The 27,791-nt window shown below is 38.7% G+C and overlaps 1 protein-coding gene across 1 annotated transcript; it reads right to left on the bottom strand.

The window, feature by feature from the left end:
- Positions 1–962: 962 nt before the first annotated feature.
- Positions 963–27,662, bottom strand: LOC143853941 (uncharacterized). Its single transcript, XM_077363636.1, has 5 exons — positions 27,407–27,662; positions 26,164–26,609; positions 25,743–26,084; positions 1,691–1,758; positions 963–1,179 (listed from the first exon to the last, which is right to left on the bottom strand). Exons 1-5 carry the CDS (start codon positions 27,660–27,662, stop codon positions 963–965), a joined length of 1,329 nt encoding a protein of 442 aa, XP_077219751.1.
- Between the last annotated feature and the right edge of the window lie 129 nt (positions 27,663–27,791).

Genomic DNA, 27,791 nt, shown 5'->3' with positions numbered 1-27,791 from the left:
TCTTTTAAAGGCAATGGTTGGTGAATGTCCGAACCTTATGTATAAGGAGAATACGATATGAAGTTCTCTTGGAAAAGTTGTGCTCGATTCCTTTTTCCTTGGTCGCTTTTTGGAGAAGGAATACCTCTACCAAGCCTCATAAGGTGCGGTGTCTAAGTACTCCTTTTGTGTTTTCTAACATGTCAGAAGCCTATCCTCACGAGTGATCAGCTTGGAGTTGGCATGCCCGCCTATCTTGAAAAGGACAGGGCCTGAATTGGGGAATGTATTACATTCCCTATTGCCATCTACAATTAGTTTAAAAGCTCAACTGAGTGGTTGTGCCATTTTCAGTTGGTGAGGCACGTCATGGAGATAACTTAGAAGATTCTTTGGAGAGACATGAAACATTCTCTTTATTGAAACTTCCTGTAAGAGATACAAACACAGAGCACAAACGAAAATTAGTTGTTTATAAAGTGAAACAAAGAAAAGCAACATCTTACTGATAGTACTTCTTTAAGTTTCCGATGTTCCAACTTCGGGGAATTGGCGTGCCATCAAGGCGTTCCAATTGGTAGGCGTTCGGTCTTAAGATTCTGGCCACCTAGTATGCTCCTTCCCAAGTGGGGGTGAGTTTTCCAGAATTTCGGGGATCAGAGACTTCTGCTCGTCGAAGGATAAGATCCCCTACTCGAAACACCCTCTCTGTCATCCGGGAATTGTAGTATATAGCAACCCGTTGCTGATAAGTTGTGTTCCTGATAAGTTACGTTCTTGATTCTGGCCTTTTCTCTCCTTTCTTCTACAAGGTCAAGATTGTTCCTCAAGATCTCCGGGTTCACCCATTCATCATAGGCTTCTATTCGTGGCGAGGGGATCCCAATTTCTACCGGAATGATGGCTTAAACTCCAAATGTGAGGCTAAATGAAGACTCCCCAGTAGCTGTTTGAGTAGTGGTTCAATATTCCCAAAGTACATTCTAGACTTCTTCTGCCCAAGAGGTTCCTGCATCACTCAACCGCTTCTTGAAGATCTGAAGAAGTGTTCTGTTAGTCACTTCCACCTGTCTGTTAGCTTGCGGGTGACCCACCGAAGAAAATCTCTGCTCGATTCCTAACCTTTCACAGAAGCTTTCAAAATACTCACTGGAGAATTGTGCTCCATTGTTAGTTACTAGGATCCGAGGGATTCTAAACCTACACACAATGTCATGATAAACAAACTTTTACGTAGCGTTGGAGTCGGCTTTGACCACCGCTTTTGCTTCCACCCATTTAGTAAAGTAGTCGATTGCTACATATAATATCGTGAAGCCTCCTTTGGATCGAGGGAATGGTCCTAGTAGATCCATCCCCCACATCACAAATGGCACGAGGCTTGAGACGGGTGTGTATGGGGCAGAAGGTTGGCGGGGTACTTTAGCAAATCTTTGACAACTCTTGACAAACTCCTTTGAATCTTTAAGAAGGGTCGGCCAAAACTAGATGTACCTGAGAATCTTTGGGGCTAAAACGATGCCCTCTGAATGATCACCACAAATTCCTTCATGCACCTCTCTTAGGGAATATTTCGTTTGGGGAGGCGTAAGGCATTTCAAGTATGGCCATGAATAATATGGTGAAATCCCAATAGGGCAACCCAAGAGCGGGGGTGAATTGGTTAATTAAAATTTTATGAACAATCAGGCAACCACATGGGACAACTTACCTTGCATGAACAATCAATGTGAAGCTCATCTCAATAGACTCAAGCAAAGTAAGCACACAATAGAAGATCTATGAAGACCAAGACCAAAGAGGAGCGTAATCATACTTAGACTTGTTGTACATCCTCTCTCTTTGGATTTCTAAGTCAAGGCAAGCTTTTTTAAAGAAAATATTTTCAAAAAGATTAAGACTCCCCGTATTAAGAACTTAAATGGTTAAGTGAATGTTTGTGTGGTGGACCAACATGTTGGGATCCTCATAACATTCCAAATTATAATGAGAATAGAGTTCCAAAAGCCCAAAAAAATAAATCAACAACAAAAATAGGAAAAGACTGCTGTTTTAAGCTTCTCGGAACTCCGAGAAATCTCTTAGAGCTCCGAGAAACTTTTCAGGAAGTTTTTTAAAAGTTCTGTTTGATTTCTCGGAACTCCGAGAAACAATCCAGAAAGCCTTCTGGTAGTTTTCTCGGAACTCCGAGAACGTCGCGACAGCAAAAAAAATAGTCGTTTTATTTCAAACGGCTAGTTGCTTTTTGGGGTCTTTTTGATACATCCACCCCCAAACGGTCATATCATTTTAAGGGCTTATAAATATACATTCAAGAGGATCATCTACCTCTCTTGAATGATTGAAAAACAACCTTAAACATTCAAAGCATTTGAAAACCCTTTTGGCTTAAGCTTTTGTTTTATTCTCTACCAAACTTGCCTTGCACTTGCAAATCATTAGACTTTGGATTTAGGGCTTTTATTTGCAATTCTTTTGTGGAGAATATTCAACGAACAATCATTGTGCATCAAGCCTTCAAGAGAGGCCAAGCAATCTTCTTTCCATTCATTGTAATGGTGGCTAGGGCATCATATTCTTAATACTCTAGGGAGTAGCGCTTAGAACTCGGCGAAGAAGGAGAGTCAGTGTAAAGGTGGCAAGGGCATCCGTATTTAATACCCTTGAGAGTGTAATCGCCTCGGAGTCGGGCATCGTGGAGGTCTCAAATTGTGGATATCCTTGAGGACGATCTCAAGAAGAGTGGAGTAGGGCTTTGCCCGAACCATTATACATCGGTGTGTTTGTTCTCTTATTCTCGCACTCTTATTTTTGTTTTTGGTATAGTATTTCCTTTTACTTTGATATTATTTGAACTAACCAAAAGAAAAACTATGCAAGAGAAGAAAAAATGAATTAGGTTAAAACTTTGATTTTAAAATGGGATAATTTTTTCATAAAAGCAATTCACCCCCCTCTTCGTTCCATAGACCTTAATTTCATTTGGTACCAAAGGCTCGCCTCTATTTTTTTTTTAAAAACCTTAACCAGTCTAGAGAAAAGATCCTAAAATGGCAAACTACCCTCAACACCAAGAAGGTTACTTAAACACTAGGCCACCTTATTTTGATGGAGCAAATTATGAATTTTGGAAAACCAAAATGAAAATCTTTTTAACCCAAGATTATCAAATTTGGAGAGCCGTTCATAATGGATATACCTTGCCCACTAGAAATCTAAATGAATGGACCGAGGCCGAACAACAAGCCTCAAACTATAATGCCAAAGCCATGAATTCTTTAATTTGTGCTTTGTCACTCGGAGAATTCAATAGGGTTTCAAACTTGAATTCGGCTAAAGAAATTTGGAACACCTTAGAAGTCACCCATGAAGGAACTAATCAAGTTAAGGAATATAAAATGAATCATCTATTTACGCAATATGAACTCTTTCAAATGACACCCGATGAAACTATTGCCGATAGGTATACTAGATTCACTAACTTAGTAAATGGACTAAGGGGACTTGGGAAACAATTTTCAAATAGAGATTTAGTGACCAAAATCCTTAGATCCCTACCTCTATCATGGGAATCCAAAACCTCCGCAATCGCCGAAGCCAAGGATATGAACACATTAAATGTAGATGAACTAATAGGGTCCTTGATAACCCATGAGATGATTTTCAAAACAAAAGCACCCGAAATTGAAAATAAAATGGAAAAAAGGAAAAGGTGTTGCTTTTACTTGTAACATAGGTGATGATGAAGAAATGAAAGGAGACGTGGAAGATGAGGTAGCCTTCCTAACAAGAAGAATCAAGTTCTTGTAAAGGACCAATCCTCCATTCAAGAAGAAAGAAGAACTCGGTGACGGATCATCTCAACCCCGATGCTACGAATGCAAGAAGCTTGAACACATTCGTCTGGATTGTCCACTCAACAATGAGCCTACTCCAGATGGACAATGAAAGTGAATGTGACAATGAAAGTGAATGTGAGCCGGATGATGGAGAAGATTGCATGATTGCACGGAATGTGTGCTTCATGGCTTCAACAAATGACAATCAATAGGTAAGCATTATAAATGATGTCATTATTTTAAAAGAAGTTCTTGATTCCTTGCAAAGTGGACATGATGAACTTGAAATTGAACTTGATAAAATGCATCTCTTGAAAACTCTCTTTCTAGCTTGACAAAAGAATTTGGTTGGTTAAAGAAAGATCATGACTTTTTAGAAGATGAAAATGAAAGATTTAAAATTGAAATTCATGATTTAAATGCTACCATCAAGATTTTAAATGAAAATCGACAAGAGCTATCCATTGAAAACAACAAACTATAGTATGAAAATAGTAAACTATCTCATGAATATGATGATTTAAAGAAACTATTTGAAAGATTTGAGAATGGTTCACTAAAATTGGATAGACTTGTTAATATTCAAAGATGGTCACATGATAAGAGTGGGCTTAAACATAAATGGGATACTACAATGTCAAACTATAAGAACAAAGTTGTGAAAGCTTCTTCCACTAAAAGTTATTTTTATTGTGGTCTAGAAGGACATTATAAGTTTGCTTGCATGTATGTTAAACAAGACAAAATCAAATTAAATGCAAAAGTAAAAACATATGGACATAGCAAGATTAGGAAGATTTGGGTACCTAAGGGATCTCTCTTGCCTATTCATATGTAGGTATGCCTTGGAAGCCACAATAAGAAGAACACATGGTACCTTGATAGTGGATGCTCTAGACACATGACCGAAGACCTCACTCAATTTGCATCCCTCTCACTCAAGGATGGTGGAGAAGTTACCATTGAAGATGATAAGAAAGCAAAGGTTAAAGGAGAAGGCACCATAGGTAACTCTACCTCTCATATTCATGATGTACTTTATGTTGATGGCTTATCTCATAATCTTATTAGCATTAGTCAATTGTGTGACAACGGGTTTGAAGTAGTCTTCAACCCCGACAAATGCATTGTTAAGAATAAGATAGATGAAAAAGTGCAATTCATAGGTTTTACAGACAATAACATTTACACAATTGGGCTAGATGATCTTAGACTCCAAAATGTAACCTGTCCTAATGCCATTAGTGAAGGTTCTTGGTTATGGCATATGAGGTTGGGTCATGCCGGAATGGAACTCCTTTCAACCGTCTCTTCAAAAGACATAGTTAGAGTTTTGCCTAAGCTTAAGTACATTAAAGATCACATTTGTAGATCTTGTCAATTTGGCAAATAATTGAAGAGCTCATTTGCCCCTAAAAATATTGAAATCCAAGTAGAGACTTGGTTTGGCAACCTAGAGGGGGGGTGAATAGGATGTTTATAAAACTTTTACCTTTTGAAAACTTTTACTAATTTCACCCTAGTTTTATCCCTTAGTTAATTAAGTTGAATTAGTTAAGCTTAACCAATTTTCACAAATGTATATAAGCTTAAAAACCGTTGTTTAAACAACCAACTTAATTAGGAGATTTAGTGGGCTAATTAGCAATGTAAAGATATTCACGTTGGATGGCAATGCTAACTCACTCAATTCTAAATAATAAGACAAGCACAAATAAGAGAGTGATAGAGGGAGTGAGAAATCGAGAAATACCAACGCAAGCGACATAAGGATTTATAGTGGTTCGGCCAACTGCCTACTCCACTCTACTCAAGGTCGCACTTGAGGATTTCCACTATTGAGACCTCCACGACGCCCGGCTCTAAGGCTTTTACACTCCAAGGGAATTAAATGAGGATGCCCTTCCCCCTTTACTATGACCCTCCTTCTCCGCCGAGTTCTAAGCGCTTCACCCAAGGGAATTAAAAACAACCGATGCCCTTGCCACCGATCGAATAAAGAAGAAGAAGAAGTACTAGCCTCTTACTAGGCTTGATTACAAGTTGTAGGTCCAAGGATGCTCTCAAAGATAAACAAGTTTAAACCTAACCAATCTCAAGTGGATTTTCCCGAAGTCAAGGCACAATGAAGGATTGGTGAGAGATTAACCCAAAAATGATTCACAAATGGATTTCTAGGGTTTATTAGAGTTGGACAATGTTCCTCATGTGTTTTGGACCCTTGAATGGGTATATATAAAGTCCCAACTCCATCTGAACGTTTGGGGGGTAAAACAGTCAAAACTGGGTCAAAAATTCAACTAGCCGTTGCACTACAACGGCTATATTTTTTTGAAGAAAAACATTTCTCGGAGTTCCGAGAATTCAAACAGAGCTTTTAATTTTAGAACCTGGACCATTTCTCGGAGCTCCGAGAATGTTCTCGGAGTTCCGAGCTCGGAGCTCCGAGAATAATTCTCGGAGTTCCGAGACTGGATTTCCAGCAAACACTGTTTCATTTGAAAAATTCATATCTCCCTCATTTCTCGTTGGATTTCGATGTTCTTATACTCTACGGATATGAGAAACATGAGAGCTATCTGTTCAAAATAGTTTCAAAAATATTTGAAAATGTTTTAAATAAGTTTTGATAGGATTTAGTTGCTGGTCCAGGTTGTTGCTTCGGAACTCTATTTTGTTCATTCTTGTGTTGAATGCCATATGGGTCCCAACATGTTGGTACACCACCATGGTGTAAGCCCAATGGTTTCCACCTTGGCATTCCCATCTTATTTTGATGATTCCAATACACAAGTGATTTATGATCACTAATGTGTTTGATTGTCTGAGTTGTAGATCACATTGGTGCTAAGACAACATTGCTTGGATTGAGACCAAGAAGCACTCATTGGACCACTTCATGAAGGCCAAAGACATCAAAATCCAAGACAAATGAAGACTTGAAGAATCCATTGAAGATCAAGTTATATTATATTGTATTAAGATCCAATCTTAGTTTTAGACTTGAAAGGCATAATTAAGTAAATAAACACACACCCTAAAAATATAAGTGATTGTATTTGTGGAGTTCCAACACCTTGGAACCCTCATAGCAATCCCATCTTGGTGTTAAGTTGGAAGCCCAAAAATAGAAATGAAAATCTGCTCAGACATAGGCTTCTCGGAACTCCGAGAGTTTTTCTCGGAACTCCGAGAGTTTTTCTCGGAACTCCGAGAGTTTTTCTCGAAACTCCGAGAATTATTCTCGGAACTTCGAGAAATGGTCCAGTGACATTTTTTCATCTTCTGTTTGAATTCTCGGAACTACGAGAATTCTCAGAACTTCGAGAAATATTCTCGGAACTCCGAGAACACTACAACGGTCGGAAAAATGGCCGTTGGGAATTTTGCTGGAATTACCACAATGCCATTGAACGGTCATATTTTGGTTTTCCTATATATATGGGCATTCCAAACATTACAATCATCAATCCTAACACTCTGAAAACCTACTTGAACATCCTTAGAGTGAATCAAACTTGTTTATGCCTCTCATCATCTAAGATTAGGATTCGGATCTATAGGCTATATTTGTACATCTTCTGCAAAGTTGTAAACCCTTGTGAGGGATTTTTGTTCTTTCTTTCTTATTCAAGAAATTCTATTCGGGCGAGTGTTCGGAGAAGTGTAGCCCACTCTCCGTGGTGAGGATTGCCACCAAGGTTAAAGGTGATCGGAATTTGTAATCGGCATCGATCTTCGCCGAAGGTAAGAAGATCACTTAGTGAAGCCATCAACGGGGCTTTGTTGGTGGAGTGGAGTAGGCCTCGCGTTTTGAGGACCGAACCACTTTAAATCTCGGGTGCACTCTCTCTTGAACTCTAGCTCTTTACTTTGCATTGCACCTCTAGATTTAACTTGTGTGCTTGAATTTCATTTTGATCTCTTAATTTCCAATTTAGGTTTGAGTTTTCAAAAGATTAAAACTTGTTAGAAACCTAATTAATTCTCACTCCTCATAGTTGCCGTACTCGGGACCACCCTTGGAATTTCACTTGGTATCAGAGCAAAGGCTCTGAAAAGATTTTCTTTTCTATAAATCTTTGGAAAATTTTTCTTTAAAAATTTCAACAAGGGAAAGATCATAAGATCTTTGGCAACTTTCTAATTGTGAAATGGCGGATAGAAATGGAACCGGACTTCCGGAGGGCCATTCCACAACTAGACCTCCCTTCTTTAATGGGTCCAACTATGGACATTGGAAGACAAGGATGCGCATCTATCTTCTTTCGATAGATGTGGAACTTTGGCATATTGTTGAAAATGGATACATTTTGCCTTCCACACCATTTGAAGAATGGAATAAGGTAGAAAAAAGGCATGCAAATTTAAATTACAAAGCTATAAATTATTTGTTTTGCGCCTTATCTACGGAGGAGTTTAATCGAGTTGCTCTTTTTTATTCCGCCAAGATTATTTGGGATACACTTGCCGTTACCCATGAGGGAACTTCTCAAGTTAAGGATTCCAAAATAAACTTGTTAAAGAGCAAATATGAAATGTTTAGAATGGATCAAAACGAAAGCATTTCCGAAATGTATACCCGTTTTTCTAAAATTTCTAATGAATTAGCAAATCTTGGTAAATCTTATCCTACTGATGAGCTTGTGAGTAAGTTGCTTAGGTCTCTTCCTCCATATTGGGATCCAAAGGTAACCGCCATACAAGAATCAAAGAATCTCAAGACGCTAACCATGGAGGAGCTTGTAGGATCTCTCATCACCCATGAGATGCTCCTCACTAGCCGACAAGAGGAGAAGAAGCCGAAAGAGAAAGAGAAAGAGAGTCGATCTCTAGCTCTAAAAGCCTTCAAAGCAAACTCATCATCCTCTAGCGAGGCGGATAGCGATGAAGAAGAAGCTTTGAGAAAATTTAAAAGCTTATGGAGAAAGAAGCATAAAAAGGAGAAAACGAAGAAGAAAGAAGAAAGTGAAGTAGAAGGAGGAATAAGGTGCTACAATTGCAAGAAGACCGGACACAAAAGACCGGATTGTCCTCTTCTCAAGACATTTTCCTCTAAATACAAGGGAAAGAAGGAATGGAAGAAACATAAAGCTCTTGCCGCCGGATGGGATGCTACTAGCACCTCGGGAAAGAGTTCAAGCGAAGGGGAAGAAAAGAAAGACGATCTTTGCTTCATGGCACTCACCCATGAAGACGAGGTAAACTCTAACCCTTCATGTTATTAATCTAGTAGTGATAGTGAAAAAATATCATATGATGAATTGTGCTCAACCTTGCACTCTCAAATTTCTAAAAATAAAGTTCAAAAGAAATCCATTTCAAAATTAGAAAATGAACTTAATTTTCTTAAAAATGAATTTTCTTCCAAATCTCAAGCACAACTTGAAAATTTTAAACTTGAGATTGAAACCCTTAAGGGTTGTTTGGATGAGAAAACTTGCCAAATTGCAAAACTTCAAAATATGGCAAGCTCTTCCAAATCTTATGAAGATGAATTTAATGATTCTTTAAATCAAATAACACATCTTCATAATGAAAATGAAAGATTAAGATTATGTCTCCATGGTTTCCTAAATGGTGATAAAATTATTGACATAATCTTGAGGAAGACTAGTCAAAGACCTAAACATGCATATGATAGGACTAGCGTATCTAACCCTCATGTTAGATGCCATTATTGTGGAATAAATGGTCATTACCAATTCCAATGTGCATCTAAGATTAGGGATAGTGTTGGACCCAAGAAATCTTGGGTTCCCAAAGCCCTCATATGATCATCTTCATATGTGCTTAGATTAGGGGTTTTTTGCTTAAAATTGAATATCTTTTCCAAAGTTAATTAAATATCCCCTCTTATGTTGAATAAAAATTATAAATAGGGGGAGTTCTAGGTTTGTCTTTTTCCTTGAAAAAGGGGGAGCTTTAAATTGAATATTTCATCCCTTTGTTTCTCTTTTACCCCAATCTTTTTGATTGATGCCAAAGGGGGAATTCTTGAGTAAGGAAAATATATGTGCTTTTTATTGGAAAATCTCTTGTGCTTGTCATCATCAAAAAGGGGGAGATTGTAAGCCCAATGGTTTCCACCTTGGCATTCCCATCTTATTTTGATGATTCCAATACACAAGTGATTTATGATCACTAATGTGTTTGATTGTCTGAGTTGTAGATCACATTGGTACTAAGACAACATTGCTTGGATTGAGGCCAAGAAGCACTCATTGGACCACTTCATGAAGGCCAAAGACATCAAAATCCAAGACAAATGAAGACTTGAAGAATCCATTGAAGATCAAGTTATATTAGATTGTATTAAGATCCAATCTTAGTTTTAGACTTGAAAGGCATAATTAAGTAAATAAACACACACCCTAAAAATATAAGTGATTGTATTTGTGGAGATCCAACACCTTGGAACCCTCATAGCAATCCAATCTTGGTGTTAAGTTGGAAGCCCAAAAACAGAAATGAAAATCTGCTCAGACATAGGCTTCTCGGAACTCCGAGAGTTTTTCTCGGAACTCCGAGAGTTTTTCTCGGAACTCCGAGAATTCTCGGAACTCCGAGAATTATTCTCGGAACTCCGAGAAATGGTCCAGTGACATTTTTTCATCTTCTGTTTAAATTCCCGGAACTCCGAGATTTTTTCTCGGAACTCCGAGAACACTACAACGGTCGGAAAAATGGCCGTTGGGAATTTTGCTGGAATTACCACAATGCCATTGAACGGTCATATTTTGGTTTTCCTATATATAAGGGCATTCCAAACATTACAATTATCAATCCTAACACTCTAAAAACCTACTTGAACATCCTTAGAGTGAATCAAACTTGTTTATGCCTCTCATCATCTAAGATTAGGATTCGGATCTATAGGCTATATTTGTACATCTTCTGCAAAGTTGTAAACCCCTGTGAGGGATTTTTGTTCTTTCTTTCTTATTCAAGAAATTCTATTCGGGCGAGTGTTCGGAGAAGCGTAGCCCACTCTCCGTGGTGAGGATTGCCACCAAGGTTAAAGGTGATCGGAATTTGTAATCGGCACCGATCTTCGCCGAAGTTAAGAAGATCACTTAGTGAAGCCATCAACGGGTCATTGTTGGTGAAGTGGAGTAGGCCTCGCGTTTTGAGGACCGAACCACTTTAAATCTCGGGTGCACTCTCTCTTGAACTCTAGCTCTTTACTTTGCATTGCACCTCTAGATTTAACTTGTGTGCTTGAATTTCATTTTGATCTCTTAATTTCCAATTTAGGTTTGAGTTTTCAAAAGATTAAAACTTGTTAGAAACCTAATTAATTCTCACTCCTCATAGTTGCCGTACTCGGGACCACCCTTGGAATTTCACATGGCCATTCACTTATCCATTTAGGTTCTTAAAGGGTGTGTTAGTCTATTCGAAAAACATATTTTTAGGAGTTTAAACAATGTGCCATGACAAGAAAACATGCAAGAGAGATAGGAATACATTCTACCCTTTCTATCACTCTCTTGAACTCTTCTTTTGAGCTGGGATCTTCTATGGTTGAGCTTTCATGCTTGACATCTTCAAGTTGTGGTACAAGCTCCTTGGTCCTTTGCATTAGGTTCTTGATCCTCTAGCTTTGGCCTTCATGAACTTCTCTGTATGTTCAATGCTTGTTGAGCTTCTCCTTGGTGGATCCTCCAAGGTGTGATTTGTCCAAGAATGCTCTAGCTCCTTTGTCAATTGGTTGGTTCATCTTCAAGCATAGGCCAACAAGGTGTGTGCTAGTATGATTTGACTTGTGTAGGACCTGTCTAAAGCACAACACTCAAGGCAGATGATTAGTCCATAAACGACTAATCAATTTGCGTTTGTTAATCATCAAAACAAGGTGATTGAATGAACCCATGGGGAACCCTTGGGCTTACAATCTCCCCCTTTTTGATGATGACAAACCAAATTAATTAGATAGGTGGGAGGAACCTCTTATGAGGATTAGATAGACAATTTAATCATTACTACTTCCCCTCAACATATGCATGAGTTATATTTAACAAGTTATAATACAAGAATGCATATGATAATGGATATAATCAATTATACAAATACTCCCTCTTTTGGCATTAGCAAAAATGAAGGATTAAGCGTTTAAGCACAATTACATAAAGCAGAAAAGATATTCAATGAAAATATGATGCTCCCCCTAACAACTTATCGTAAGTTACCAATTAAAATCAAATTATAATCCAAAGTATATTGGCATGATAAGAGCATATCAACATAGGAAACGAATCGACTAAGATAAATCAAGCCTATGTTAGAAAAACAAAGAGACATTCTAATTTTAGTACACATTCTTAGGGTATATTTTAGTATATATATAAATCCAATATAATTCTACCCTATGACCCGTAATATAATAATAGATTAGCAAGTTAAAGCTTATATTTTACTTATCATGAAAGAAAACAAGCAAGTTTAAAGTTTAGCATGATAAGCCCCCTTTTTTTTTTAAATAATAATTTAATGATATGCAATTTTTAGCATAATTAGTGGAAAAATGCTTGAATGGATAGTGTAAGCATCTTACAATGATCCATATAAACATAAAGATAGCAATAATTAGCTCTCCCCTTAGTATTTGTCATTGGCCTTAGATAAACCTAAAATTTAAAGCATGACATGACATAATAGGCCAAAGATATGACAATGGAATACTTGGCCACCAAAACTTATTCTTGGAATAGATGATATCATATTAGACCATCCAAGATAAGTCAAAAAGCCTAGAATAATATGTCACTAAGACCTAGGCTATGGGCTTCTTGTCTTAAACTCTAAAACACAAATAAAAGCACAAGACAAGCTCGAACACCCTATATGGAGCAATCATGCTCCAAATGAGTGAACTTATCATATGTGAGGTGATAACCACATTAGGAATCATATGATAAGTAACTAAGGACAATTTTACCTTTAAGCTCCCCCTTTGAAAATGAATCATGCAATGCATGAATCCAAAGGGATGTCCTTGCATAGACTCCAAAGGTTTTTGGATATATTTTCCAAAAGATGACATGTTAGACTCAACCCTTGGGCTATAATGACACTTACTCTCCAAGTGTTGGTTTATCATGATAAAATGATACCCATAGTTTAGCTCATCATGATAAACATGCATAGCACAAAAGATTTTCAATCTTTGGCTCATGCTCCCCCTAAATGTGATATCATATTTTCAAATTCACGCTTTACTTCCCGAAGTATGTAACATACATAACTAGCTAGGGAGATCACATATAAATGTATACCTATTCATGTTTGAGATGTTGGCACAAGGCCAATTTGTTAGATATTTTAATTAAGGTGAATGTACCATCTCCCTCTTAGAATCTAAGAAGGCTAAGGGCACCAATTGAGTGACTTTTAAGATTAAGGTTTAACATCTCATACATGTAGATATTATCAAACAAGGGGTGATAACTATAGAATATATATATATATATCAATTTGAGTTCAATTTTATAGGACTAAGACATAGTAAGAATGGTCAATAAAAAACAATGTCTTAGAGAGACATCCATGATTCATGAAGCTGAGAGTCTACTTTATGAGAAAGATATGATCATCAAGGTTTCTATGGATAATCTACCATGTTTGGACCCAAAGGGCATGACACATAATGTGCATGGTCCAAACATTACATCTACATCCACAACCACATGTAAAATGACAAGGCATTAGGCACAAGGTGCATAAGTCCTATTGAAAAACCAAAAATGTGTGGGAGACACATGTTCCCATCACAATCTAATGTATACAACCACCTTAGTGAATTTTAATTTTACTCATGATTCTACATTCCTATGATATTTTCATTTCAAGTCATACATTGAATCTAGATTCATGTTTCAACTTTCCTACATATTATATCATTTTGTGTTTCTAGGGAAAGATCCAAGGAAAATAGAGTTTAAAGAATAATATTTTGGCATATTCACAACTTTCACTCAAAAACTATTTGATTGCCAAAAAATTTCAATTTAAGTTCAAGTCTTTAAATCTATGGGTTTCTTTTCTTTTGGTTTTTCTAAAATGATGTGATCAATTAACCTAACTCATAGTAACTATCAAAACAGGTTCAAATTTTAAAGATGTACTTGAAGCTTTAATTTGAACACATGGGCAAGAGATGTTGTTGTATATTCTATAAGGATCAATTTATGGTTTTCGCATTGATTGCTCTATTGTGGTTGTCATGTGGATGAATGATATATTCTAAGTGCGATAAGATTTAAGTCATAGTGTGTGCACTTAGCAAAAATACATATAGATACATACAAGTCAAATAATATAAGTATATTGTATCTATAGGTTGGTTCGTCACAAATGATATGATCATGAAGCACATATCAACTAGATATCAAAAATAAAATATTTAGGGAACCTTTTCCAATACATATAACATTTTAGTACAAGATATCAAAGCCTTGGAAAAACTAAGTTTTAAGCATAAAGACTTTGAATTATAACAAAATAATTTCTCATTAAAGCACAAACATGGATACATGTGAATCAAACAAGAATAGCATATAGTATCCAAAGAACATTTTAAAATGATCTAACATTTAAGCACATCCCCTAATCTACTAATCATATGATGTGATTTAAGTAAGTGATTTTGGAACCCAAACCATGTTGGTTCGAAGCAAGTTTGTTCTAGTTGATGTATCTTTTCTAACGCAAACAAAGTTACTATTTGTTACAAATCTAAACATGCATTTAGATTTGTAATGTCCAAATCTACCACAAAAATCATAAGACATATATGAGTAGGTAGATGGACGGGATGGACATGATGATCTACAAGAATGGTCATGATGGCAATTATGTTTTACACTTTCTTGTAGTTTGTAATTTTCCAACTTAAGTTTCTCATTCTTGATTTTCAAATAATTGATTTCCATTTTGAAGTTATTTGTTTCAAGAGATGAGGAATTCTTGATTTTATCTTCTTCTTCTTTAAGGAGTTCATTTTCTTCTCTTAGTGATGTAATGGTTTCACTTAGTTCGATAAAATTATTTTTAAACATTTCATTTTCTTCACTAAGATGTGCATGGTCTATTTCTAGTGACCTAAACTCCTTGTGAATACTAGCTAAATTATTTTTCAAGTTTGAATTCTTAGCTAGTTGATCCTCACGTTTCTTATTCAAATCTTGAAAAGCACAATGTAGTTCTTCAAATGTGAAATCAATATTTTTCAAAGCATTTTCATTAGATTTCTCAATTATTCCACTTAAGCATAGGATTTCACTTTGACAAGATTTTTCAAGTTTGTTTAAAATCTCTTTAGCATTAGTACATGAGGATACCTTCTCATAAATGTGTGGTGGTAATGCACAACATGTTGCAATTAGGGCTATTGTATTTAGTAAAGATAATTTTTTATTATATTCATTTAATCCTTTAGATTTAGCATTTCAAATAAATATATTTTCAATTATCTTTACCATATCTTTATCTAGACCTTTTAAGTATGTCTTCATATGGATCAACCATGATCCATAATCCGAACCATCTAAAATAGGTAATCTAGATCCCATCTTTTAAGTTGCCAAAAAATTTGATCTTTTAACTATTAACCGGTTAGGGTCTTAATCAAGAGCCGAAGCTCTGATACCAATTGAAATCCAAGTAGAGACTTGGTTTGGCAACCTAGAGGGGGGTGAATAGGATGTTTATAAAACTTTTACCTTTTGAAAACTTTTAATAATTTCACCCTAGTTTTATCCCTTGGTTAATTAAGTTGAATTAGTTAAGCTTAACCAATTTCCACAAATGTATATAAGCTTAAAAACCGTTGTTTAAACAACCAACTTAATTAGGAGATTTAGTGGGCTAATTAGCAATGTAAAGATATTCACGTTGGATGGCAATACTAACTCACTCAATTCTAAATAATAAGACAAGCACAAATAAGAGAGTGATAGAGGGAGTGAGAAATCGAGAAATACCAACGCAAGTGATAAAAGGATTTATAGTGGTTCGGCCAACAGCCTACTCCACTCTACTCAAGGTCGCACTTGAGGATTTCCACTATTGAGACCTCCACGACGCCCGGCTCCAAGGCTTTTACACTCCAAGGGAATTAAATGAGGATGCCCTTCCACCTTTATAATGACTCTCCTTCTCCGGCGAGTTCTAAGCGCTTCACCCAAGGGAATTAAAAACAATGGATGCCCTTGCCACCGATCGAATAAAGAAGAAGAAGAAGTACTAGCCTCTTACTAGACTTGATTACAAGTTGTAGGTCCAAGGATGCTCTCAAAGATAAACAAGTTTAAACCTAACCAATCTCAAGTGGATTTTCCCGAAGTCAAGGCACAATGAAGGATTGGTGAGAGATTAACCCAAAAATGATTCACAAATGGATTTCTAGAGTTTATTAGAGTTGGACAATGTTCCTCATGTGTTTTGGACCCTTGAATGGGTATATATAAAGTCCCAACTCCATATGGCTATATTTTTTTGAAGAAAAACATTTCTCGGAGTTCCGAGAAATTTCTCGGAGTTCTGAGAATTCAAACAGAGCTTTTAATTTTAGAACCTGGACCATTTCTCGGAGTTCCGAGACTGGATTTCCAGCAAACATTGTTTCATTTGAAAAATTCATATCTCCCTCATTTCTCGTCGGATTTCGATGTTCTTATACTCTACGGATATGAGAAACATGAGAGCTATCTGTTAAAAATATTTTCAAAAATATTCGAAAATGTTTTAAATAAGTTTTGATAGGATTTAGTTGCTGGTCCAGGTTGTTGCTTCGGAACTCTGTTTTGTTCATTCTTGTGTTGAATGCCATATGGGTCCCAACATGTTGGTACACCACCATGGCCATTCACTTATCCATTTAGGTCCTTAGAGGGTGTGTTAGTCTATTTGAAAAATATATTTTTAGGAGTTTAAACAATGTGCCTTGACAAGAAAACATGCAAGAGAGATAGGAATACATTCAACCCTTTTTATCACTCTCTTGAACTCTTCTTTTGAGCTGGGATCTTCTATGGTTGAGCTTCCATGCTTGACATCTTCAAGTTGTGGTACAAGCTCCTTGGTCCTTTGCATTAGGTTCTTGATCCTCTAGCTTTGGCCTTCATGAACTTCTCTGTATGTTCAATGCTTGTTGAGCTTCTCCTTGGTGGATCCTCCAAGGTGTGATTTGTCCAAGAATGCTCTAGCTCCTTTGTCCATTGGTTGGTTCATCTTCAAGCATAGGCCAACAAGGTGTGTGCTAGTATGATTTGACTTGTGTAGGACCTGTCTAAAGCACAACACTCAAGGCAGATGATTAGTCCATAAACGACTAATCAATTTGCGTTTGTTAATCATCAAAACAAGGTGATTGAATGAACCCATGGGGAACCCTTGGGCTTACAAATATGATCTCAACCACTTACCCCTTGCAACTACTTCATATGGATCTTTTTGGACCAATGAAGACAAGTAGCTTAGGTGGAAAGAGGTATGTGTTTGTTGTTGTGGATGACTACTCACGATTTACATGGGTGATATTTTTAGCACATAAAGATGAAACCTATGAAAATTTCTCTAAATTGTGTAATCAAGTCTAAAATGAAAAGGGTATTGCCATATCTTACATTAGAAGTGACTATGGAACAGAATTTGAAATAATACATTTTAACACTTATTGTAATGATCATGGCATAAAACACAACTTCTCGGCACCTATGACACCTCAACAAAACGGGGTTGTAGAAAGAAAGAACCGAACCCTCCAAGAAATGGCTAGAACCATGTTGCATGAGAATAATCTCCCTAGATACTTTTGGGCGGAGGTGGTTAGCACCGCTTGCTATATTATAAATAGGGTGTATATGAGGCCACTTTCTAAGAAAACACCTTATGAGCTTTGAAAAAACTTGAAACCAAATATAAGCTACTTTAGGATGTTTGGGTGTAGATGCTACATCTTGATAATCAAAGATAACTTGCATAAATTTAATAAGAAGTCGGATGATGGCATATTCTTAGGGTATTCTACACATAGCAAAGCATATAGAGTGTTTAATAGAAGAACCCTAATTGTAGAAGAATCCATGCATGTCACATTTGATGAAAGAGAGCCAACACCTCATGAAATGCCACATGATGAGGATGAACACATTGAACACCTCATACCTAAGCCAAATGCTCCTCCCCATGCATCTACAAGTAATACATTACCTAGTGAGGAAGTTGAAAGTATAGAGGACAACTCATTACCTAGGGATAGAAAAATATTGGTAGATCATCTTGAATCCCAAATCTTAGGTGATGTCACATCGCCGGTGAGAACTAGATCATACTATAGAAGTGTGAGTAATAATTTGGCATTCCTATCCGAATTAGAGCCTAAGTCCATCAAGAAAGCCGAAAATGATGAATATTGGTTGGTGGCTATGCAAGAAGAATTGAGTCAATCCGAAAGAAACGAGGTGTGGAGGCTAGTACCTAGACCTACTGATCATCCAGTTATTGGCACAAGATGGGTGTATAAAAACAAAATGGATGAGAATGGAATAATCACTAGAAATAAAGCTAGGCTTGTAGCCCAATAGTACAATCAGGAGGAAGGGATAGACTATGATTAGACATTTGCTCATGTTGCCCGTATGGAAGCTATTAGGATACTTTTGGCATATGCATCTCATAAATGATTTAAATTATATCTAATGGATGTCAAAAGTGCCTTCCTAAATGGCTATATCCAAGATGAAGTGTATGTTGAGCAACCTCCAGGTTTTAAAAACTACAAACATCCAAATCATGTCTTCAAGCTTAATAAAGCTTTATATGGATTGAAGCAAGCTCCTAGAGCTTGGTATGAGAGGCTTTGTACCTTCCTAGTAGAGAAAGGTTTTGAGTTGGAAAAAGTGGATAAAATATTATTTATCAAAAGAGAAAATCAAGATATCCTCCTTGTCCAGATTTATGTAGATGACACCATCTGTGGCTCGACTAATCAAAGGATGCGTGATGAGTTTGCAACTCTAATGAAAAATGAATTTGAAATGAGCATGATGGGTGAGTTAACCTACTTCTTAGGACTCAAAATTAAACAATACCAAAATGGGATATTTATAAATCAAGAAAAATATACAAAGGAGTTACTGAAGAAGTATGGTACGGATAGCAGCAAGACATCAAGAATTCCAACGAGTACAGCTGCTAAGTTAGAAAATGATGAATTTGGCAAATCAGTGGACCATAAAATGTATAGGGGTATGATAGGTAGTCTACTCTACTTGACAGCTAGTAGACCAGACATTATATTTACTGTCTGTCTCTGTGCTCGGTTTCAATCAGATCCAAAGGAGTCTCATCTATCTGCAGTCAAGAAGATCTTCAAGTACTTAAGAGGAGCCCAAAGTCTGGGATTATGGTATGAAAGATCTAGTGACTTCACTCTCACTGGATATTCAGATGCAAACTTTGCCGGATGTAGACTGGATAGGAAAAGCATTAGTGGGACTTGTCAATTCTTGGGCAAATCACTTGTCTCATGGTTTAGTAAGAAACAAAATTCAGTAGCTCTATCCACAACAGAAGCAGAATATGTGGTAGCTGGAGCTTGCTGTGCACAAGTACTATGGATGAAAAGCACATTGATGGATCATGGAGTTAAATCGGAAAATATTCCCATCCAATGTGACAACCCTATTGCTATAAACTTGACAAAGAATCCCACACAACACTCTAGGACCAAACATATTATCAGGCACTACTTCATTAGAGATCACTCACAAAAAGGGGACATTTGTCTAAAGTATATCAATACCGAGGAACAATTGGCTGACATCTTTACAAAACCCCTTAGTGATGATAGAATATGTTATATTCAAAGTGCCTTAAACATTTGGAGTGCAGATCAGGTCTAAGAAATTGCTAGATAAATACTTTATGCCTTTCACATGCTTATCTATATAGTATATATGTGTCACCCTTGTTTGGTAGTGTCTGCATGAATGAGATGTCAAATCTTAATCTTAAAAGTCACTCAATTGGTACTCTTAGCCTTCTTAGTTCTCTAAGATGGAGAGGTACCTTCACCTTAATTAAAATACCTAACAATTTGCCATTGTGCCAGCATCTCGATCATGAACAGGTATATGTGCATTACTTGGCTATATATTTTATACCATAAGCATTGATTTAGGAGGAATATCTAACTCAATCACCATTTACTCTTGCTTATCATGTTAGTTTCACACTCATACCCTATCTCATTCTATGTTAAAAAAAAAGGATTTTTGAGGCTAAATTCACTACCATTTGCTATACATCTTCGTTTGCCTCATTCAACAGCTTAAAGGGGAGTTTTATAGAATCAACATGAATCACTTCTCGGATATATCCTTGTTCATGTATGCGCTTAAAACTTGATTAATTTGCCTTTTTGTCGATGCCGAAAGGGGGAGAATTTTAGAAATTGATTTTTTATTTATGTTCCATATGCACTATATGCTTTTACTTGTTATCTTTTATCGTTGTGCAAATGTTGAGGGGGAGTTCATGCTTTCACTTGCCTATTATGTCACTCCACACACACCTCATAATCAATTTTGTTTGTCATCATCAAAAAGGGGGAGATTGTAAGCCCAAGGGTCTACTCTCCTATCTTGTTTTGATGATTCTAAACTAAATTGATTATGTTTTTTAGTACTAATCAAATTTTCCTTAAAGTGTTGTGATAAGATAGGTTGATCATAGAAGGAACCATCACATCACTTGGTCATGCTTGAAGATGTACTACACATGGGTCAAAGGAGCTAGAGACCACATTGGACAACTTACCTTGCAAGAACAATCAATATGAAGCTCATCTCAACACACTCAAGCAAAGTAAGCACACAATAGAAGATATATGAAGACCAAGACCAAAGAGGAGCGTAATCATACTTAGACTTGTTGTACATCCCCTCTCTTTGGATTTCTAAGTCAAGGCAAGCTTTTTTAAAGAAAATGTTCTAAAAAAGATTAACACTCCCCGTATTAACTTAAATGGTTAAGTGAATGTTTGTGTGGTGGACCAACATGTTGGGACCCTCATAACATTCCAAATTATAATAAGAATAGAGTTCCAAAAGCCCAAAAATAAATCAACAACAAAAATAGGAAAAGACTGTTGTTTTAGGCTTCTCGAAACTCCAAGAATTTTCTCGGAGCTCGGAACTCCGAGAAATCTCCCGGAGCTCTGAGAAACTTTCCAAGAAGTTTTTTAAAAGTTTTGTTTGATTTCTCGGAACTCCTAGAAAATGTCTCGGAACTCCGAGAAACAATCCAGAAAGCCTTTTGGTAGTTTTCTCAGAACTCCGAGAATTTCTCGAAGCTCCGAGAACGTCACGACAACAAAAAATAGCCGTTTTATTTCAAATGGCTAGTTGCTTTTTGGGGTCTTTTTGATACATCCACCTCCAAACGGTCATATCATTTTAAGGGCTTATAAATACAAGAGGATCATCTACCTCTCTTGAATGATTGAAAACAACCTTAAGCATTCAAAGCATTTGAAAACCCTTTTGGCTTAAGCTTTTGTTTTCTTCTCTACCAAACTTGCCTTGCACTTGCAAATAATTAGAATTTGGATTTAGGGCTTTTATTTGCAATCCTTTTGTGGAGAATATTCAAGGAACAATCATTGTGCATCAAGCCTTCAAGAGAGGCCAAGCAATCTTCTTTCCATTTATTGTAAAGGTGGCTAGGGCATCCTATTCTTAATACCCTAGGGAGTAGCGCTTAGAACTGGGCGAAGAAGGAGAGTCGTTGTAAAGGTGCCAAGGGCATTCTTATTTAATACCCTTGAGAGTGTAATCGCCTCAGAATCGGGCATCGTGGAGGTCTCAAATAGTGGATATCCATGAGGATGATCTGAAGAAGAGTGGAGTATGGCTTTGCCCGAACCACTATACATCGGTGTGTTTCTTCTCTTATTCTCGCACTCTTATTTTTGTTTTTGGTTTAGTATTTCCTTTTACTTTGATATTATTTGAACTAACGAAAAAAAAAAACTAAGCAACAGAAGAAAAAATGAATTAGGCTAAAACTTTGATTTTAAAATGGGATAAATTTTTTATAAAACCAATTCACCCCCCTCTTGGTTCCGTAGACCTTAATTTCAGTAAGATAATAGAATTAGGATTTAGGTATTACCAAAACACCAAATGCATGCAGAGGAGAAGAAGCACACCACAAGGAACACAAGATTTATAGTGGTTTGGTCTTTCAACAAGACCTACTCCACTCTTCCAAGTTTGTCTCTTGGGTACTCCACTAATGGTGAGATTCTATACGCCAAATCTCCAAGCCGTACAAACACTTCTCCGCCTCCAAGGGAACAAACCCTCTTTGCACAATGCCTCCGAGGGGACACACCCTCTTAGCTCCGGATTCACCTTTCTTAACAAGCCGAATCGTAGACCCTCGATTACAATGAAGAACAAATAAAGAAAAACTCTCTTAACCTCTTGATAGGCTTGATACAAAGATAATAGCTCACCACTGTCCAAAAGAATAAGCAAATGAAAGGCCTATGGAGATCCTCTTGTTGAATGTGAAATGCACAAATCAAAGCATAAAAGAGGATTAAACTAAAAACCTTGGATTTGAAAGTGTAGGCTCAAATAGATTTGAAATGATCTTACAAAAGGTTGTTTAGTTGGTCATGGATAGGGTATATATAGCCCAAGAAGAAATATGACCGTTTGGGGCATTTTCGTAAAAAACTGGGTAGAAAAAGTCAAGCTGCGCAAGCCCCAACGGCTAGTTTTCCAGACGGGATCGGTCGACAGGGGTATCGCGATCGCCCGCCCTTTTGGGTGCTCACTTTTTATTCTCAAAATTCGAACCACCATGGTCGACCGGTGGTCTCGCGGTCGCCCGTCGTGAGCAATCTGGACATTTGATTTTTGGTCTACGACCCTATCCGCCGTCGCCCAGCCCTATGGCAGTCGACCGGCCCAACCATGCTGGATGGCTCAGAAATTTTCAGGAGCCCATCCGCTGTCGACCTCAGTGCCTCGATCGACCGGACCTCTATGTTTCAGTAGGTGCTGGATTTCCAGCACAATTACCGGTGCTGAGATTAATTTGATTTTTTTAAGTAAATTACAGTCATTTGGTAACAATTAAATTAATCAGGGCTGTCCCCAATCCTGATCAAGCATTGGATCACTCGACTAGAGAAAATTCCTACGAAAACCCACGGATCAGTACCAACAAATGAGAGCCGTCAAAATTATTCAATTCTATGATCAACAACAGATTTTAAACTTATCAATTGATGGTTTGAAGGCTCGGATCAACGATCCAAAGTTGATCAAGTTGGTTGGTCAAATCGGATCACCAATTTGATCAACGGTTAGAAAAACAATCGGCTGTTAAAAACCGACGGCTCTCGTTGGACGAAAAAATTATTTTTAGAATTTATATGGCAACATTGGGCTTAAAAGAAAGAGGAAAAATCAGGGATTCATAATTGGTAAATATCACAGAAAACTAGCGACAAAATCTCACAAAAGTCCCCAATTTTAAGTTTTCCATCCCTTTCTTCATTTGCTCTCTTTCTCTCTCACCCTCACTTTCTCTCTACTCCCTTTTGTAAACCACAGGTTTTATCCTCCATCGGAAAACATGTGGTTGCATTTTTCCAATCCCCCATTTCTTCCCTAGGCCACCCTTAGCTTATTTCCTAAATCTCCAAAAATTGCAGTAACTTAAAAAGATATATGTGTTGCATCTTTAAGATCGTTTCTAAGAATAAAAAGATTAATTAAATCCTAGCAAAAGGCGTTTTTTTAAGCAAGAAGTGGCTGGAAAAGTTTGTTTCCAAAAGTTGAAAATCCCATTGCAACTTTAAGAGTTATTATTTTAGAAAAGGCATCTTCATTAAAGCAATGTTTTCATGTTAAGGGTTTTCATGTTAAGAGATCTTTTTGGATATATGGCAACCATCTTGACCATTGAAAACATTTCCAAGTATGACAAAATGATCTCAACCATACGCATATATCTTTCGGTTTTAGGAACTTTGGGCCCTCATCACCTATAAATACCCTACACTCCCTTCCATGCAAGAGAACCCAATAGCTCTTAGCTTCCCTCTCAAAAAAACAAAAAGTCATCCCCCTTTCCTTTCCCCTAGCCGCATGGCCATTAAGGCCCAACCCCCACCTCATAGCCATGCCCCATTCACCAAATACCACAAGCATATCCATACCCCATAGCTTAGCAAGCCCATATCCCATAGCCCAGACTAAATATCACTCCCCAACAGCCCCGCTCTCACTCCCTTTAACACCTAACAATACTTATCTTTCAATTCCAAAATCCAACAGCATTACGAAGTTCATCCGAGGATTTTGAGCGAAGAAGGCCTACATCTCAAGCCCATCCATCATCGTCAAAAATTCAGGTAAGTCTCATCATCACTCTTAAATCATGAGACAGAGCGGCGAATTTAGTTTTGCGACTCCTCTTTGATAACTAGCAGTTTGGGTTTCTATCACAATATTTCCAAAATCCTAAGGAACGGGTTAGACTCATGATTTCTGTCCGGATTAGACCCATGATTTCTGTCCTAAGGACCCAACTGCGAGTTGTTGAAGAAGTTTATCTCTCATTCGGATTACATAAATTTAACTCGCTCCTGAATTGGTATTGGTTCGCCTCCTGCATTCCATTGTAAGGATCCGAAGCGTAGATTGTGTACAATAGTGGATTTCAACCAATGAAATAAGCACTAACATGTCATTAAGAATATGTGGTTATGGTGATTAATGTCTACACATCTGATGGGGTGTGAAAACACCAGCCTCTCACAGGCCGCCACCTGTCCCAGAGTAGGTGAGCTGCAGCCTCTCACAGGCCGCCACCTGTCCCAGAGTAGGTGAGCTGCAGCCTCTCACAGGCCGCCACCTGTCCAGAACACCTCACCAGATTTTCCTATAAATACAGGATCAAAGCTCAGACCAATGGGTAATGAAAAATCCCTTCTCTCCCTAAAAACTCTTAGACATCTCCCCTTCACTCCTGCTCATACTGACTTGAGTGTCGAAGGGCCTGTCCGGAGTAAAACCCGGTCTGGTCTTCTGACCTCGCTTGCCTTGTGCAGGACTCAGCCCTCATAGCAGGACTCGTTCTCGACCACCTCACTTCTCGTTCACTCCGGTCTCTCAGGACTTGGCTCCCCTAGTCATCCAGCTCAGCTCTCACGTCACTGCTGTACCTGTTACCGAATTTTTGCAGACTTTGTTTCACAAAACTCGGGTACTCACTGGAAACCCAGTTCTTAAACTTGGGTACTCACTGGAAACCCAGTTCACAAAACTCGGGTACTCACTGGAAACCCAGTTCTTAAACTTGGGTACTCACTGGAAACCCAGTTCTTAAACTTGGGTACTCACTGGAAACCCAGTTCACAAAACTTGGGTACTTACTGGAAACCCAGTTCACAAAACTTGGGTACTTACTGGAAATCCAGTTCTTAAACTTGGGTACTTGTTGTTCCTGAACTTGGGTACTTATTAGAAGACCAGCTCGTCACAATTCGACTATCAACAGCCTCAGTCCCAGGTTATCAAAATAAAAAAGACAAGTCGAGCAAATCACTCAGTTGAGAAATATCAGAGACAGACAAATGTGATTTCATTGATCAGAATATGTGGGGCCTCGAGGGCCATTACAAAATTCACTTTAAAGAGGCTGGTAAGAGCTGTAGGGTCTCAAGAACCATTACAAAATGAGGTCAAAATAAAAAATAAAAATAAAATAATACTAAGCATCTGGAAGAGAGGTGATGTCAGCAGGAGCATCAGTAGGAGCATCTGGCTCCTCATCAGTAATCTTCGGCCTGGCAGGGAGAGTCATGTTCTGCATTAATAAGTTTGGATTGCAGGCCTGGAGCTCCTGGAGGCAGTCGTAGTATCCAAGACTATAAGCCTCGCTCGACAAGCTGAAAAGTTCAGCCTCCTTCGCCTCTGTGGCCTCCTTCACTGCCGTCTCCTGCCTCTCTTTGGCTCTTCCTCTTTGAGCCTCCATGGCTTCAGCAGCCTTGACCAGTTTCTTCTTCTCTGCGGCCAGATCCTCCATCAACAACCTCTTCTCCTCCTCTACTCGCCCGATGCTCGTTTGAAGCTCCTGCACCTCAGCGGCCAACTTTCCGTTCACTTCTTCAGATGCAGTAATGGCTTGGGAGAACTTCTTACTCTTCTCCTTGAGGTCATTGTAGTAGAGCAAGATCTGAAGAAAGAAACAGGCATCAGTATGGTAAAAGGAAGAAATGGGCAGAAAGTTAGCAAACGGATCACCTCTTCCTTACCTGGTAAGCTGAGGATAACACAGCCTCCTCTCCTGTAGCTGGCGGCTCGTGAAGGACCTGTTGCTTGTCCTTCCGCAGCAAACACTTGCTCATGATCTCTGCTGCTACTCGGCTCTCGCCTAGGGCAGTGTCATCCTTCAGAACGGCCCAATTGGGTCGAAAGACGTGCTCACTAAGCCCCGTAGTAGGACGAGCCCCAGAACCGCTTCCGGTAGAAGCACCACCGGACTTAGAAGAGCCACCGCCCTGAGCAAAGGGGCCTATTAGCTTCACCGTAGTCTTGGCCCTCTGGGATGGGGGTGGAGGAGTGCCCTGTGATGGGGCCGGACTCGCCAGTACAGTCGCCTTTCTCTTCTGGCGCTCCTGTTGTGCCTGTGCAGCACCCTCCTGTGCCCGTGGCTGGGCTCCCTGTCTTATCTTCTCGACAGTCGATTGTTTCTTCATTTCTGCCAGACAAGCAAGCAGTTAGAAGCAAGCATATAAAAGTAAACATATTCTAAAGACAAGTCTAGCTACATACGTTCTGGAGTCGCGGCACTCACGCCCAGTCCAACTAGCACCTCCTCTCCTGAGAACTCTGCACAGCGGATAAGGCCTGATTGCTCAATCTCCTTCCGCATCAAGACGAAAGTCTCTCTGTCCTCACTCTCGAGGAGCGGCTTTCGACTTAATTTGGAAGTGTCCGGAGTGTCCCACACTAGAGGGACAGGCCAGGGCTCACTGACCTCCTTATCCTCGACGTAGAAGAACCTATTCTTCCATGAATGTATTGACGAGGGAATGCCGGTAATGATTTTGAGTTCAGGGCGCTGACTGATGTAGATCCAGCCCCCTTCCTTATGCCTCTTCAGATGTGCACAAGCACGGAATAGCGACAAGCTCACGCTCCTCTCTAACCGGCCGTGGACAAGATACAAGAACCCAGTCAGTAGTCTCCATGAGTTCGGAGCTACTTGAGCTGGGGCCAGTCCGTAGTATCTAAGCACCGCTGCGAAGAATGGGTGCAAAGGAAATCGGAGTCCCGCCCTCATCGACTCCTCATAAATACAGAGATCTCAACTCTCGTTATAGGCTCTGTCTCCCTCTATAGCTGCCTTCAGTTCAAATCTTGGAGGCACACAGTACTTATTCCTAATGTCGCCTAGCATGGACCTGGTGAGGTAGTTCTCTTCGACTAGAGCTCGCAGGTTGTATTTTGGGTTGGCATCCATCCGCGCTCTAGCGACTACCTCCACCGCCTGACCAGGAGGGAATGTTGTAGACGCCTCAGCAACGTCACTTTCAACACTCCCTTCTGCTCGGGAAAGACTACCAGTGGGGAGTGGAGTGGCGTTCAAGTCTAAAAACACCTCCTCCTTGTCCCCTTCGTCGTCACTATCTACAAGATCTACTCTAGCGGACGTCCTAGCCATTACAGGCTCCTGCGGCGGCCTAAATTCTGAACTACTGCTAGTGGAGGACTCCGTACCAGACTCGGAACTCGAATTACTATCAGACATGTAGTAAAGAGAAGGGCTGAGAGGAATACCGGTGAGTGGAGCTCGTCAAGTCCTTGCGTAACTCGAACTGCGAACTGCGAACTGAGAACTGAGAACTGAGAACTGAGAAGTCCAAGCTCCCAGAGCAAG

This window comes from Tasmannia lanceolata, unplaced genomic scaffold (assembly GCF_043159265.1).
Source record: "Tasmannia lanceolata isolate RefF3 unplaced genomic scaffold, GAP_Taslan_0.1 ptg000020l, whole genome shotgun sequence".
Taxonomy (NCBI): domain Eukaryota; kingdom Viridiplantae; phylum Streptophyta; class Magnoliopsida; order Canellales; family Winteraceae; genus Tasmannia; species Tasmannia lanceolata.
Note: the sequence above shows the minus strand (reverse complement) of the source record. Positions and strands in the feature narration are given on the sequence as shown.